This window comes from Symphodus melops (assembly GCF_947650265.1).
Source record: "Symphodus melops genome assembly, chromosome: 8".
Taxonomy (NCBI): domain Eukaryota; kingdom Metazoa; phylum Chordata; class Actinopteri; order Labriformes; family Labridae; genus Symphodus; species Symphodus melops.
In genome coordinates this window covers 13069214-13084345 of record NC_136698.1, presented here as the reverse complement: position 1 = coordinate 13084345, position 15132 = coordinate 13069214, and the positions used below count along the sequence as shown (strand labels likewise).

The 15132-nt window shown below is 39.5% G+C and overlaps 1 protein-coding gene across 1 annotated transcript in view; it reads left to right on the top strand.

The window, feature by feature from the left end:
- The window catches only part of fbn2b (fibrillin 2b), a 61945-nt gene continuing 46813 nt past the window's right edge, over positions 1-15132 (top strand). Inside the window, exons 1-4 of the mRNA XM_079349654.1 lie at positions 1-126; positions 3065-3388; positions 11640-11722; positions 11848-11949. Coding sequence (XP_079205780.1) covers positions 3210-3388; positions 11640-11722; positions 11848-11949 — 364 coding nt within the window. The 5' untranslated portion in view covers positions 1-126; positions 3065-3209. The remainder of the gene's footprint in view (positions 127-3064; positions 3389-11639; positions 11723-11847; positions 11950-15132) is intronic.

The following is a 15132-nucleotide window of genomic DNA, read 5'->3' as shown; positions in this document are numbered from 1 at the left end:
GGCTTTCCCCTAACTTTTCTCTTTTTCTCACAAGGCTGTAGTTCAATTTTGCTTTCTGGAGCACATATCCTGTCTCAAATTCCGACTCTGGGCTCCTCGACTCCAAGGCACTCCAACTGTTGCAAGGTATTGTGCGCGTTAGTCATCTCAGTCAAGTTATCAATGGCTCTGATTGTGACTATTGTTTCAAAATCCCGTTGTTTCACGGAGCATTACCTCTTTGTATGCATGTATGCTTAATAGACGTGGTTTAAATAATGGGATTCAAATACAAAAAAGGGGGATATATAGTTTGACATTTGTTGCGTGTGACAGTAGGACGTTACCGGCTCTTTTAGAAAGTGCATGGAAATGATCCATACGTGCGAGTCACGTTTTTACAGTTTGGTTGTTCGCTCTGCAAGACTTATCATACAGTGGTTTTCCTGGCAAGTTAAGTGGAATCCAAACATGCTCTGAAGTATTTTCCCAGCTGGGATTATCTGGAGTTTCAGCAAGTCGGAGATGATGTTGCGTTTATCTCTCCATTCATAAAAGTTGCGGTAACATGCAGATCTCATTTCAGTGATGTTTTATTTGGAAGAAGCATAATAAAGTCAGCTTTCCACACTGCTTTAATGTCTGTTGTATCCAATTTCGGTGGCAGATGGCACTTTTTCTTTCTTATAGCGTAGGCCTATAAGAATCCTTGTGGACTTTAGTGTGTAATAGGTCCTCAAAAGGGACATTTTACTTCATTGTGTTAGTTCATAAGAATGCTGCACATTATATACCTGCGGTATTTTGCCAGCACAGTTGGAGAAAACATTAAAGAAGAGTGGTAACTGATCAGTCATTTCTTTTGTTCAGCAGTGATCCCATCCCACCTCCATTTTCTCTGCAAGATATGAGAACTTTTTATGTCATATTTGAGTGTTTTTTAGGCTAATCACTCAGGTCTTGATCAACCCTCACCATGGAGAATTTAACTCAAAGTTTACAACAGGGTACAAAAAAAACAGTTGTGTGGGACTTAGATAAACACATTTCAAACTTTTGTTTGTGTTTTCCTTGCAAAAGAAAACTTGATTAAGGGAACTATTACATTTGACTATTTGAATAACATATATCCATCTGTCTCTGCCGGTTGGCCTTGTAAATCACTTTTTTTTTTAAACTTTGTTTAACTATTCATGCTCAAAAGAGTTCATCTATCTTTCATCCATTTAAATTCATCTGAGCCAAGGGGATGTCAGGGACCATATTTATTTTCTTCTCTATGTCCAGCCCAGATATATAGTGTGGTTGGCCCCATGGCTGTAGGGCTGGAAGTTGGTTATGCTGAGGTTATGTATCACCAGGGGCCCACGGTTCATTCTTAAACCAGCGGTCTATAATGAGGTGGAGAAGAGAAAATAAACCTCAGGGAGTGCAATTCACATGGACTCGAGATGTTTTTCAATTTAATATACTTTAATGTAGTTAGGACAAGCTTGTAAGACTATAGGCTACATGGGATTAGCAAATCCAATATAATTACATTAAGGGCTTCATAAATCACCTAATGAAAAAAATCGGATTACTTTAGTCGAATGCCTAGGATGACAAATTGTTTTTTCTTAGAAATAAAATATCCCCACTCGTTTTGTCTAATTGTAACTGTGATGGAGAGAGATCATCATGAGATGTTGGAACAGCTTTACCTCACCATTGAGCCTTCAACCCAGTCATTTCTAACAAGATCCCTTTAGTCTGTCTCTCTGGCTCCCTCTAGGTGCAATTCAATGATTTAAGGCTCCTTTAACCCTTAGAATTGCTTTAATCTGTATCTATGGTCCCTTTTCACAGTTTTCACGAATGGTCCAATTTATGACAATTTACAGTACAAGTACAGATGAACATTTTTCATAGTTTTCAATCTACCAGTTAACCAATCTTTATTTGTAAAGCATCAATTCATAATTTTTTTTTATCTCAAGATACTTTACATAATGAACAGGTCTAAACCGTATTCTTTTTTACATTATATTTTCAAAGACCCAACATTAATCCACTGTGATTACAGCATTTGGCAACATTAATCAAAGTAGCAGTGGTAAGGACAAACAGCTTTTTATGTTTTATGATTGTGATCTGTATTGACTTTCAGATCAACAACAATAAACAGTTTTTTTATTGATCAGCAATAGATCTTACAGTTGTTGCATTTCTCTCTGATCAGTTTATGTCTTCTCTCTGTAATTTATTCTTAAAGTGTTGGTGTCTGAGTAATAAGCCATTTTTGAGGCAGCTTTGAGTGCAATATATTAATTCAGGTTGGTAGAAAAAAATATGTATGTGTCTTCTGTTTCCTTGAATGTTCTTTTTTATTATCCATTTCTTAGTAGTGTGTTTTATCATTTGTCAATATAATCCCAAAGCATCTTGAAAAAACCCCCATAAAAAATTAAATCAGTGGATTACCCCATTGCAAACTATGTTACTGGAGTTTTTTTGCTCACATATTAAATACATTAGCTTTTTAAATATAAACCAGTGAGAGCTAGAATTGTGGAAAATGGTGGAAATATCTTGAAAGAAGCTGATCTCCTCAAAGCAAGATTAAGCAGAAATAACATTGTATTGTCAAGTAAAATAGACAAATTATCTATTTGTCTGGTGCTAGCTAAAACTGAATGAAAAAATAACCAAATTATGTATACAATGAAAGATAAACAGTTGAAGTAGTTAGCTAGTGTAAGCTTGAAGTAATGAATAAGATGTTGATGTTTGTTGCCAAATGATAATGGAAATAATATACAACTTTAGCAGAGCAATACGTTTAAATTAAAAACTAGACAAAAGACAGAATAAAATAAAAAAGTTTTAACTGAATTATTGTAACAGGATTCACTTTCATATCAGTAGCAGGCTACAAAAGAAATAATTCTAAAATACATGTGAAACACAAGGAGAGGTACTAATACATGGATATTGGAAACTACTGTGTTATATAGGCTGATTTAGCCTACCTCCTGTTTGGTGTAGTATGACACATTACTATGTACTTCAAGTGCTTCTTTCATCTTGTTTCTTTCCCGTCTAGCCTCTACTTTGGAGTGCTCCCAAGGACTTGGTCCAGATCCAGGTAGAATTCCTCTACTCAGTCTGGGTCAATACAGAAAATATCAAACCAGAGAGTGAGCGGTGAAACAGAAGTGCTACGGCTTGAGGGATCGCCAGACTAACCAATGGGATCAGGGAAGCTGGCTCAGGTGCTGTTGGGATGGGCAGCGGTGTGCCTTTCAGCTGTCCATGTGGATGGTGCTCAAACTGGGGATGGACAATACCAAGCTAGCAGATTCACAGGCACTGTTGACCAGAGAGAAGTGCAGCGAGTTCGACGCCGTGGCCAGGAGACATTGAGAGGGTAAGGATAAGAATCTGTGTGTCTGTTGATGTATATGTTTTGCTATATCATATGTTATAATGTGAATTAAGGAAATTGCAATAAGTTTGGCTTTGCATACTCCCCATATGCTTGGCAGAAATCTTTGAACTGCTGTGCCTTCTGGGCTGAGGCCAAGCTGGTCTTACACCAAATTATTCTGCTGAATACTACCACATTGTTTTCTCAAAAACAGCACATGTTCGACCCTGGATGCTTGCTACACAGAAATCCCCCACTGTATTTACAGCAAATTGGTATTTTCATGGGAAAGGGAGAAAAAAAGCCCTACTTTCTATACATCTCATGATGAGATGATGACTGGAAAGCATGACCCAAATTCCACTGGCTGTATTAGTTAAGCTGGAGAAAGTAGTTCAGGACTTATGTGGTAAGATTGCTGGCCCCAGAGTGTGTGTGGGTAAATATGAACTGTGTGTTTTTTAAGGTGTTGTTCATTTGGGTGTGTGTATAGGGGAATTATCCAGAGAAGTAAACCACAGGGTGCACATCACCTCTCACCAGCTGTAACCCATCCCCCTTTACCCAATTCTTTCTTGCAGTCCAACTTTGTTACCTAAAAAAACATGAATCTGGGTGTGGTGTATGTAAATGCAGCACTGAGTTTTCACTGTATATGTCACCACTTCTTAAAAAACAAAGGATGTTTTGTTGGGGCAAGTTTTCATGTCTGCATCAGTTATTCCAATCAGAGTCCCATCTGTCCCAACTTATGGTTCCCCTAGTGCCAAGCCACAGGAAATGAGGTATTCGTATCACGGGAGGGGGGTATGAAAAGGGGCATTTATTTCACTGCTGTAGGTGACAAAGCTGCTGACGGAATAACAGGCGGCTGGAAAAAGTGAAGGAAACAAAGAAAGCACATAAAAGATGAGAGTAAAGAAGAACAGCAAGTTCGATTCAGAAAGAATACAAAAGACTCAGTGAATTGTATTTAGTTGTGGCTTATTAATAGTACAAGGTAGAGTTCACACTGAGCCAAGAAGCTAGTGTGTTTTCTCTGAAAACATGTCCATTAAAAAAAATCCTGCTGCGTAACTATAGCCTCTCTTATCCCTTGTATTGTTGTATATGGAAGGTGTATTGTGTGATTAATAAAGTGTTCTTATTTGTTTTTGTTTTTTTACAAAAGTTTAAGCCTGCACAAAGTTCTTTTACATTTATGCTCTTGTTAAGAGCAATGGGAGAAAGTCAAGCAGGAGATGTTGCACAATAGCACATTATTCCCACCAAACAGTATGTGATTTCATGAAAACATATAACAAAAGCCTGCAGACTTTTTCCATTACATTGTTAAGTTCTGGAAACACTACTGTGCTAGGAATGAATGCTCTTTCAGTGACAGCTTTGTGTACTAAAGTTAATAGGTAATGAGATTACAGAGCATCTTTGAAGTTCAGGGTACTGTAAGGCTACAGCTCTGTTTGTATGCTGGGCCTAAGGCCAGTTTGAGTACCACAAACCAGAGCTGTTTGACAAAATGTTTAAAATCTTCTTGAAAGTTTTTAGGTGTTCACTGTTAACTGTCAGTTGAATTAGAAAGCATTTGCCATGTGCCACAAAAGGCCTGGCTTAAGCAAATCAGCTTAATGTGTTGAATATATTTTCATTAACTGTTGAGGTTTAAAGCGTTGAAACAATCTTGATCTGAAATCGGTCAAAATGAGTCATCATATGTGCGTGCCTCATCCAACCCCCCCCCCCCCCCCCCCCCCATGCAGGGCAAGAACATTACATTTGTTGTCAATGAAAGACAGATCTTTGTTAAGCAGGAGTTGTTGGATTTTACTACTTCTCTGTCAACCCATCAAACTTGTAAAGTTTGGCTTTTGTCTTGCAGTAAATTGAGTGGACTGTCAGTAACTTAGTATGGCTTTCACAGAGTCTCTGTGTGGGAGATGGAGGGAGGTTAGTTTAATGATGGTCATTATGCTGGCCTTGGGTTGGGGTGCTGTGTTTATTTGCTGGCTAGAACTCCATATCCCCTGGTCTGTCTCTGCTAGTGCTGAGTCTGATGCTGACTGACTCTGATTTATTGGCTCCCACTGCAGCCTGGCATCTGTCCACTCAAGGGCGGTAACTGATCAAACCTGAGGCTGGCTGGCTGGTCGAACTGTTTAACTTGATGGCTGATTGACTGTCTGGTTAGTAATACAATTCAAAGAACATTTTCTAAAAGAGTTGAACAATAATAGTTTAATAAAATGTCTTGTATGTTGGAATTGGAGAGCAATACCAACTTTTTTTCTTTTCAAGTCACCTACTTACCGTAAATTCCGGACTATAAGCCGCTACTTTTTTCTCACACTTCGAGCACTGCGGCTTCTACTCCGGTGCGGCTAATGCATGGATTTTTTATGGGGGACAATGAGCTTCTGCCGCAAAAACATTTGACTTCGTCACATCGGATCTTAATATCAGTCATTTTGCGCTTCATGCACGCACCCTCATGATGGAAAACACACGGAGAAATACATATGATGTAGCTTTCAAGTTAAAGGCGATAGACCTGGCTGTCAAAGAAGCTAACAGAGCTGCTGCACGTTAAGATGACACTGACAGCGACAACAGAGACTGAGGAAGTGAGTAATGAAGTCATTCTGAGGCAGTGAATGGATGGGCTTTTTCTTGTGAAAAATATTACGGTCATCTTTTTCATCAGCCGTGTTACAGACACTGTCGGCTAGGCTTCGTATTGTAACGGTTCATGTTGTAAAGTCAGTAGTTGATAATGTGTTCATAATTCCGATTATGTGGAGAGTCAGTGAATGCACCAGCGAGAACGTGTTGAGTGGCTGTATGAGAGAACGCTGGGGGAGAGAGTTGGATTGTTACGGCAAGTTATGTGTTGCTCTCTGCTGTAAACGGCGTGGTCACGGCCGACAGTGATCGGGTTATTAAAAATTATTATTTGAACGCTCTCGTCGTCCTTTAACGTCCGTACGGACGCTACAGTATTTGCGGATGTTACCGGTAGCCTACGTCTGTGTAAATAGCTCTTGTTATAGCGTGGACACCTGCGGCTTATAATCAAGTGCGGCTTATATATGTACAAATACATTTATTTACTTATTTTTAGCCGGTGCGGCTTATATCCAGGTGCGCTCAATAGTACGAAATTTACGGTAATTTACTTGGCCAAGCTTCACTCAGCTCTGCCTTGGATGCCGACTGACTTGGCAGACTGACAGTTGCAAAACAGCGAATTACAGCCATTCATGTCCCTTCAACGATAATACCAACACCACCCTGATGGCCTGGATAGGGAGTTCAGCTACTGTCTGCCTGGTTTAATTCTTCACTTGAAAAAATAAACATTTTCCGATTTTAAGTGTCACAGGACAAACCTTCTTACTTCAGACAAACCGTGTAAGTGTTTTGGGGACAGAAATGGAAAATGGCCGCACAAAAAAGGCTCATGAAGGATTAATATTTTTTGGAACGAGTGAACTTTTGCCAGTTTACTCTGCATTACGTGCATTAGGTTCCATTTTAGTTTTTTATGAGTCTGCATTTAATGGTGACTGTATGAGCGAGCTAAGACTTAGCCGTAAACCTGGGATTATCGTGGACAGTTGATTGGCATGTGATTTATTTCTTAAGCAGCTTCTACTTAATGTCTGACTGTATGAATCCTTTCAGCAATTAGTTAACTTTCTTAATTTGACCTTTCTTCAAACATCATACACTTTTAGGCATCACATGAGTTGATCCATTTTCAGAGCTTTGGTTAATTTTCAATAACCTCCTATAAGTCTGATAAATGGCAGCTCATTATAGCTCAAAAACAAAATTCGGCTTTCCAGAAATTCTTTGAATACAAACCAATCCTGGTTTTATTGAAGCAGAACTGATAAACAGATATCCTGCGTGGTGATTCTGTGGTAGACCACAGTTTAAGTGATTGTGCTATACAACAATTTCTCCTGATAACTCCCCACAGCACTTAGAAATTACATGATTTACATTCTGTTTTGTAACTGCCAATAATCACTCAGTCATTATCTCTTTCATCTGTCTCTAATTGCAGCTCAGTTTAAATTATTTAAAGGCACAAGTCTCTCTGTCTTTAAAGCCTGTCAGTGAGGAAATACTCTACTCAAGTTCTACACTAAGCTGCACTATTCAATAAAACTTTAAAACGTTTCTTTTTAGATAACTCCATTATTATATTTCAAAAAAGTATTCCCATCCCTTACAGTGATGAGGCCTAAGTGAAGTATTCAAAAAGTGTAAACTAAAATTAAGCAATAGGGTAACAACCAAAGTGAGCGACATAACTGCACACCAACTCCGTTATCATCCCCAAGCCTATATCTGATAATAGAGCAACAGGCCCAGGTGTTGCTAGAGGCAGCCCTACAGAGTTTAGCCACAGGGAGTCAGAGACCAGGCAGATGACCTTTAACCTCTGACCAGTACACTGACATACATACATACACAGACACAAACCCGTGACCTGAGACCCTGGCAACTGTGAACTTCTGCTCTCTGTCTTCATGGAAACAGGCTGTCTGTAGTCATTTTCCATGCCTGCCTGCTGCTGACCTTCCTTGTATGTCAGTGGAGGCCCGTTGCATTGAACTGCCTTAACCCTTTAGCCCTTGAGATTCCTGATGGCAAAGATGACCCTCACGACAGCTAAAGTCATATAATATGGATCATTTAGTAGTTCATAATTCAAGGAAGAACGAACAACTGTTACAAAGAAAGACCTGTGACAAACAATTGCTCTCATAATTGATCAATTGGATTTTTATTTTAATGACATGCATGATAAACAGTTGTCGAACTTGTTACAAAATGGAACAAAAGTCTCTTTGAGACTGACTCCCCTTCCTCCAAACTCTGTCTACACTATCCTTGTTTTTCATCACTCTCCATATTTCCCTTTAGATGAGGTGGCAGCCATGTTCCTTTTATTACTATTAATGGCAGTTAACGAGCAATTCCCGACCCAGGAGGTAACTTCAAAGGCAGCACCATGGCCACAGAAGAGTTAATCTCCTTTAGATTGAGCCCTGAGAACAGTAGGACATTTCAATATTTTGGAAAACTCCTGGGGCTTCAACTGTTATTTTTTCTGGCTGTCTTTCATTCTGTTTTACTTCAGTTCATCCTCTAAAGCCTCCTCTCTCTGATAGGGGACCAGGCATTGACCTAGAGGAAAGACTGAGGGAGTGGGGAGAGAAAAAGAATAACAAACTAGAGCTCCTCAGGGTCAGACCAGTGTAATCCTCCATATATTGACATCCTTTAAGTTTCAAACAGTGGAAAATCTGCAACGCTTTGAAAAGAAGTAGACCAGGGAAGAGGTTGAGTTCACTGCTCATTAAGTTTTGGAATGCCGATGTCTCACACATATGCACTTCTGAAGCTTTTTTAAAAACTCTCTTTGGCTTGTGTATTTGACCCAGAAATTCAACCCCCTCCAGCCTCTTCTTGCTTATGCTGCCTTCTCCTTTGTTTCCATATATCAGTTTTCCGCTCCCACTTCTCCTCCTGCTTCCTTCTCTTCTTAACATAAAGTTGTTTTGCTTTCCCTCCCACTGATCCCCTGTTCCTGTCCCACCATCCTGTCTTCTCTCCCCCACCAGCAATTCCACTTGAGCTCTTCACACTTTCTCTCCAAAACCAACCATCATGTTTGAATCTCCCTTAGAACCCAGTGCTCTTGTCCTTTCTCCCCTTCCTGTTTTATTTTTATCTTCCTTTTTTGTCTGCTAATGTTGCCTGCGTAAAGGTCTCTCGTCTGCCTGCCCACCTGTTTATCTGTCTCTTTGTGCCATCTGGTAATGTGTTTGGAGGTGTACATGCTCTCCATCCGTCAGAGATTCAAACCCCAGCTGTCAACTCTCTGGGGAAGAAGAAGAGAAGAGGAAGTTTCAAATATAAGCGACTTTAGAATTTCACAAGAGTTAATAGTTAATTTCCCATTTTTACTGTGGCAAGGCGCATCATGGAGGTTGTTTTTTTTATTTTTTATCCTGAATTAAACTTGTTGATTGTTGTATAAGCTTTGGCCTCCACAGTGTCATGTTTGTTGAGAAACATAATCAAAGTTAATATATCAAAGGTTTTTATTAGCACTCTAGTTGTCAAAATCTTCAATACTTGGATTCTTTTCAATGTCATGTGTTAAAAAAACTATACAATCTCTGTTATTTTGATGTTTAATATAATTAAAGTACCAAAGTACCAAAGCTATCAGTCACATTTTTAACCAAACGCTGAGAAATTTCACACATGGTCTACATTTGTCTGTTGTTTTTATTATTTGTATTTATTTGTATTGTGTTTTTAATCCAATGTAAAGCGTCCTTGAGTGCTTGGAAAGGCGCTGTGAAATAAAATGGATTATTATTATTATTATTACATTTCAGTACCAAAATTATGCCAATATATTTTATCTACAACCTACTCAAACGTTTAGTTTAATGTGATGTGCCATACCACTGAGCACATTTCTAAAGTAAAGTCTATCATGTGTCTCTGCAGAGAGCTCTGCAAAGTCAGATACAGATGAGAGCCATAATGATGTCATTGGGATTAACTTAAGTTCAGTCTTGGAAAGCATTGGCTGTGGCCTGACAATGATTTAGCCTCTGGGGGCTACCGTCAATATTTCTTGCACTCCAACTTCCACTGCAGCCAATAAATATCTGAATAACTGATAACAGATAACTGGGCACAAACTTCCTCTTCAGTGCATTGGTCATGTTTACAGTACCACTAGCAACCTGAGACCAGAGAATGGAGTTAGAGTGAAGAAATCAAATCATGACAGGATTTTGAAATTGCAAATGTATGTAGGAGTTCATAGAGGAAACAAAAAAGTAGTCCACTCCAAAACCTGATTGGTCATTGGACTACAAATAGCCAACAAACAGATACTTCTTCCGTGACCAAAAATCTTGTCATATTGGGAATTTTTTCCGAGAAAAAAACAAGATCGTTTTAAAAAAAAAAGCGTTAACAGGCAGTGAAGATCTGTTGAAACAGATGAATTATTGGAAATTTTACGCTAGGATATGAAATCCAATTTTGTTCTGTCTTCTTTTTGTCTGTCTATCACTACTCCTAATCTTTGTGGCAGTGAAATATGTATCCTGGGTATCCTTTGGAGGGCTTGACGAGTTGTTGACTGATTTTACTGCTCTTTGGTCATAGTCAGAAAACATTGTGATCTAGCGTGACTTTCAACAGTAATAAATAACATCCTGGGCTGGGGGTAGAAAACAAAAAGATGTGATCCCTGTGTTAAATGACTTTACCATGAGCATCTGGATCAGACTTTATCCCAATTTACCAAACTGCGGTCCTTTAGTCATGCCAACAGAAAATGCAGGAAGCTAACCACCAACACAGATGACGACGGATAGACCCCTCATTATATGCTTTCAAAGGTCACTAAGGATATCGTTAGTACCACCACATTGTTGGAATCACTTCAGCTTGTTAAACAGCTTGCAGGGAGTCTTGGTGTGTTTGAATTGACACTCAGAATCAAGCACACTTCTTTATGGAAATTGGTTTTGTGATTAATGGAAGTTTAGATTTTTACTGTATGTTTGAATTAAACTGACTTTTAAGAAAACAAAACTAAAGTGCTTTAAGCATGTACCACAGCAGCCAAAGCCTGTCCCATTGCATGTTTATGACTGTGCTTGTGCATGTGTGAGCAGAGGGCAAGTCATCCTCAGATGTGGTATAGCCATCTCCTATGTGGAAAATGTGTGGCTAACCTGTCAAGCCAATCGACTGCTCCATAAGCTGTGATGAATCTTGCATCTGTCAGACAGGGTCAAAGTTCTCTGCAGGCTGGGGCGATGAAGGGGGACAGGCTTGGATGCTTGCCAGAGAACAGGACAGCCAGTCATGGAATTTAGGAGAAAGTAGGACTTTATACATCCTGTCCCTGCAAGTTTAAATTCAGCCTTGAATTTAAACAAATGCTTCTCCTCGTGCTGTAGGCCCCCTCGCATTTCCTCTCCTTCTTCCCTTTCTGAAACTATTTCCATCTACCACCCGAGGAGGCTTTCTATCTCAGTTTGTTTCGTTTCTGAAAGCAGGGGCCATGCAGGTCTTAGCCAGCTTAGTAAATAACTCATAGCTGTATCATTTTATTAAAGTTTGAACTAAAATACGTTTGGTAGTTCTTTATAAGTAATGAGTTTGCTTGTTTTTTTATTATTTTTTTTGTCTCTGTCAGGCCCAATGTGTGTGGCTCTCGCTTCCATTCATACTGCTGTCCTGGCTGGAAGACTCTGCCGGGAGGGAACCAGTGTATCGTTCGTAAGTTCCTCCATCTTTAAATCCTCTTTCATATGACACCACAGATAACATTGAAATAGACATCAAAAATAGCCAAAGATATGAAAAATCATACTGTTCTCTCAAAATCCTCTTCTTCTCTTCAGCTATTTGCAGGAATTCATGTGGTGATGGCTTCTGCTCCAGACCAAACATGTGTTCCTGTTCGAGTGGCCAGCTCTCTCCCAGCTGTGGAGCAGGAGCAGGCGGTTAGTAACTGTGCACTTATTACACACACACACACACACACACACACACACACACACACACACACACACTGAAGTTTCATCGTACATAGTCATACATGTATGGTCATAACAGTTGCTGTTAAACTGCTGTTGATGAACATCAGCTATTAAGATATTTGATTCACTAATGTCATTCACAAGCAAGCTAGTTGACTTCCAGCTACCAAAGTTAAATGACTTTCTTTAGGATAATTTGTGATTATGTGACTGTAAACATAAATTTGTTTCAGTGTAAGTTATAACAAGATATCCAACGATAACAGGGCTAATTGGTCTTTTACAAGATTTCTTGTGCTAGCAAGCTAGCTTGATAAATACATGTACACACAGGAGCGTAATGTGCTATTTAATAATCATCACAGTTATGTTGGAACTACCACTGCTGGCTTTCCCCCCGACAACTGTCATTAGTCTCAGCTAAGCTTATTGGCTGATGCTGCAGCTTTATCTTTCTTCTTTATCTTTTGCTGGACAGTTGTGATGTCTGTCCAGTGTGTTTCCAAAAACACTTAAACGCCACGTCTCTGTAACACCTGACCTACAGCAGATAACCATCAGTCAGTAGACAATCAAAAAAATCTGGCACATCATTGTAGAGTCAAGGATATAAATTGTTTATTTCCACTATTCTTCCAAATGACCCTGAGCCTGACTTCATTCCCCTTTGCTCAACGTGTTAAGTGTCCCAAACTACTGATGAAATGATAGCGCCTGTAACTCTGAGCTGTTCCTGCTAGTTCCCACTCATCCAATTGCTCGACTATTTTCCAGATTTTAGGGATCCACCCTTCTTTCATGGGAGCCAGAATAATACTGTAGCCAGTATAATAGTGGTGTATAGAGTCCCAGGCCTGCAGGTCATAGGGTTTGTCAGGATTAAAGTAGAGAGTCTGGCTGCCCCAGCTGAGTCTGCTGAGTTTAGTTACAGCACTCTCAAGATGTGTGTGTGAGTGTGTGTGTGTGTGTGTGTGTGTGTTTGGAGTAGAGTAAAGTAAGATGTTTTAATGCACGTGTGAAATCACGTTCCTAATGAGATTACTTCAGTGTGTGCAGGGTCTGAATATGAAGTGAATACGTACTGGACACGCAAAAAACGTAATTCTTAATAATGCAAAGTATGTGTCAATGTGTTTAAGAAGCGTGCAATGTGTTCAGCTTCACTGCGCTGGTTGGCAAAAGTCTGATTGTCAGTCACGCCTGGTTCGTGCCAAACTCTTTACACATGCTCACATTCCACCAAGCCTGCTAACTCACATTTTATTTGCAACACATTGATAGACATAGATTCTCATACTTATACAAACAGATTTTTTTAAATATTGTTTACACTCATCACACGATGCAAGAAAGTTATAAAGTGATAACTTTGTGAAAACTCATCAGGCTGAGGCTGTGATTCTCTGCTTTTCTGAGCTATGTTTCTCTTTGCTTGTCTGTAGCTTAACAGGCAGCGGAGGGGCAGGAAAGTAAACAAAAGTAGGACCTGGATGATAGCTTTATTGTTATAAGTAGACAAGGGGTATATTTAAGACTGAATCGGTGCTAAAGACTTTCCTCTGACCTCTCTGGTAGCTTTCATAAGGTGCAGATATCAAGCAGCTTTATGACCTGAGGTATACACCTGTCAGTGAATGCTGTGAAACAACTCAAAGTTACTGTGGAGGTCTTTTTTATTAAAAATGTATGAGTTATCCATCTCTCTGAATATAAAAAATAATACTGTTATTCTGCTTAACTTTGAAATGCAACTGACTGGATGTCCACTGTCCTGGAAATACACTCCTTAAGTCTTCTGTGTGGAAATCTTTGATTTTCTTGGATGAGATGTTCCCTATCATTTTCTCTCCATTTGAGACTTAGTTATTAAGCTTTGTGTTGTGATTAAAGTCCCAATGGAGCCACACTTACTGTTTTAGGTATGTATTCAACTTATTAATAAGCTTGTTTTCACAACATTATCTGTCTCAGAAGATTCAAGGCCCTGCCAAGAGAAGGCAAACACTCCTCATTGGAGATCTTGACTTCCAAATGTGCTAACTCCCTAATTTAGCTTTTGGAGGGATTCCACCTTTCAGCAGGATAATTCAGTGCAGTTGGAAACAAATTGTAGCTCTATGGAGATCCATTTGGAAACACTAATTTAATTTAATTACGCAGGCTAATTCTAGCACCCTGGTTTACTGCGTTAAAGTTAGCATCTTTATGTCTCCGTCTTGTATGTGGAATGCAGAGGTTTGAATACATTAGCTACACATTTGATATTTTCTACATGCAATCCACAGCTCTGTGTTGTATCTACACAGATACATGTTTTTTTAGCCAATAAACTAGTCAGTGTTGCTTTGGGGAGCCTGGCAGAAGATTGTTATATCCGTAAGTAGAAGAAATAAAACATTTCAAGAGACAACGTTGTAACTGCTCATTAGCGATAACCTAGAGTTACACATCAATTTTCAGACAACAAGGGTTCACTCTGTACGTCGAACTTGTAATAAACCCACCGACAGTTTAGGGCAGAGCAGCTGTGTTCAGTATCATACAGGGTCATCTTTATTACCTTGTCTTCCCATAACCATAATTACTAAATTTTTACCACTGACGTTCTTTCCCTAATGTGGAGAAACAGCTGTCCCTAGACTGACAGGCTTCTACTGGCTTTTCAGGAGGAGCAGCAGTTTGTCCTGAGAAAGCAGAGAGAGTCAGTTTAAATTAGAAACTCTGATCAGTCTTGACCGTAAAGTAATGTTATTCGAGCAAAAGAAGGTCTAATTTGCCTGTTGAGCTGATGATGTGTTTGAGGTACAGAATTTACTGAGCTGAAAGAAATGAACTGTGACTTTTCTAGAATGGAAGGAAACCTTTGCATTTGACTCTCAAACTGCTCCTACAGCATCTCATGCAGCTTTCTGTTTCACTGCATCACCCATCCATGCCGAAACTAAGGCTGACTTGTCTCTGCTCCCTTGGGTGTGCGTAAATCAGGGCAAAAAAACCAGCTTTAAAGCTCTTCAGTTTTCCATCAGACACACGTGTACCTGTACAAACACAGACACACATACACAAAAAATTGGCCTTCCTGTGTTTCGCAGCCCCTCGTAAAAAACACCCAGATGTAAGCAGCTCACCAACAACACTAACGGAATA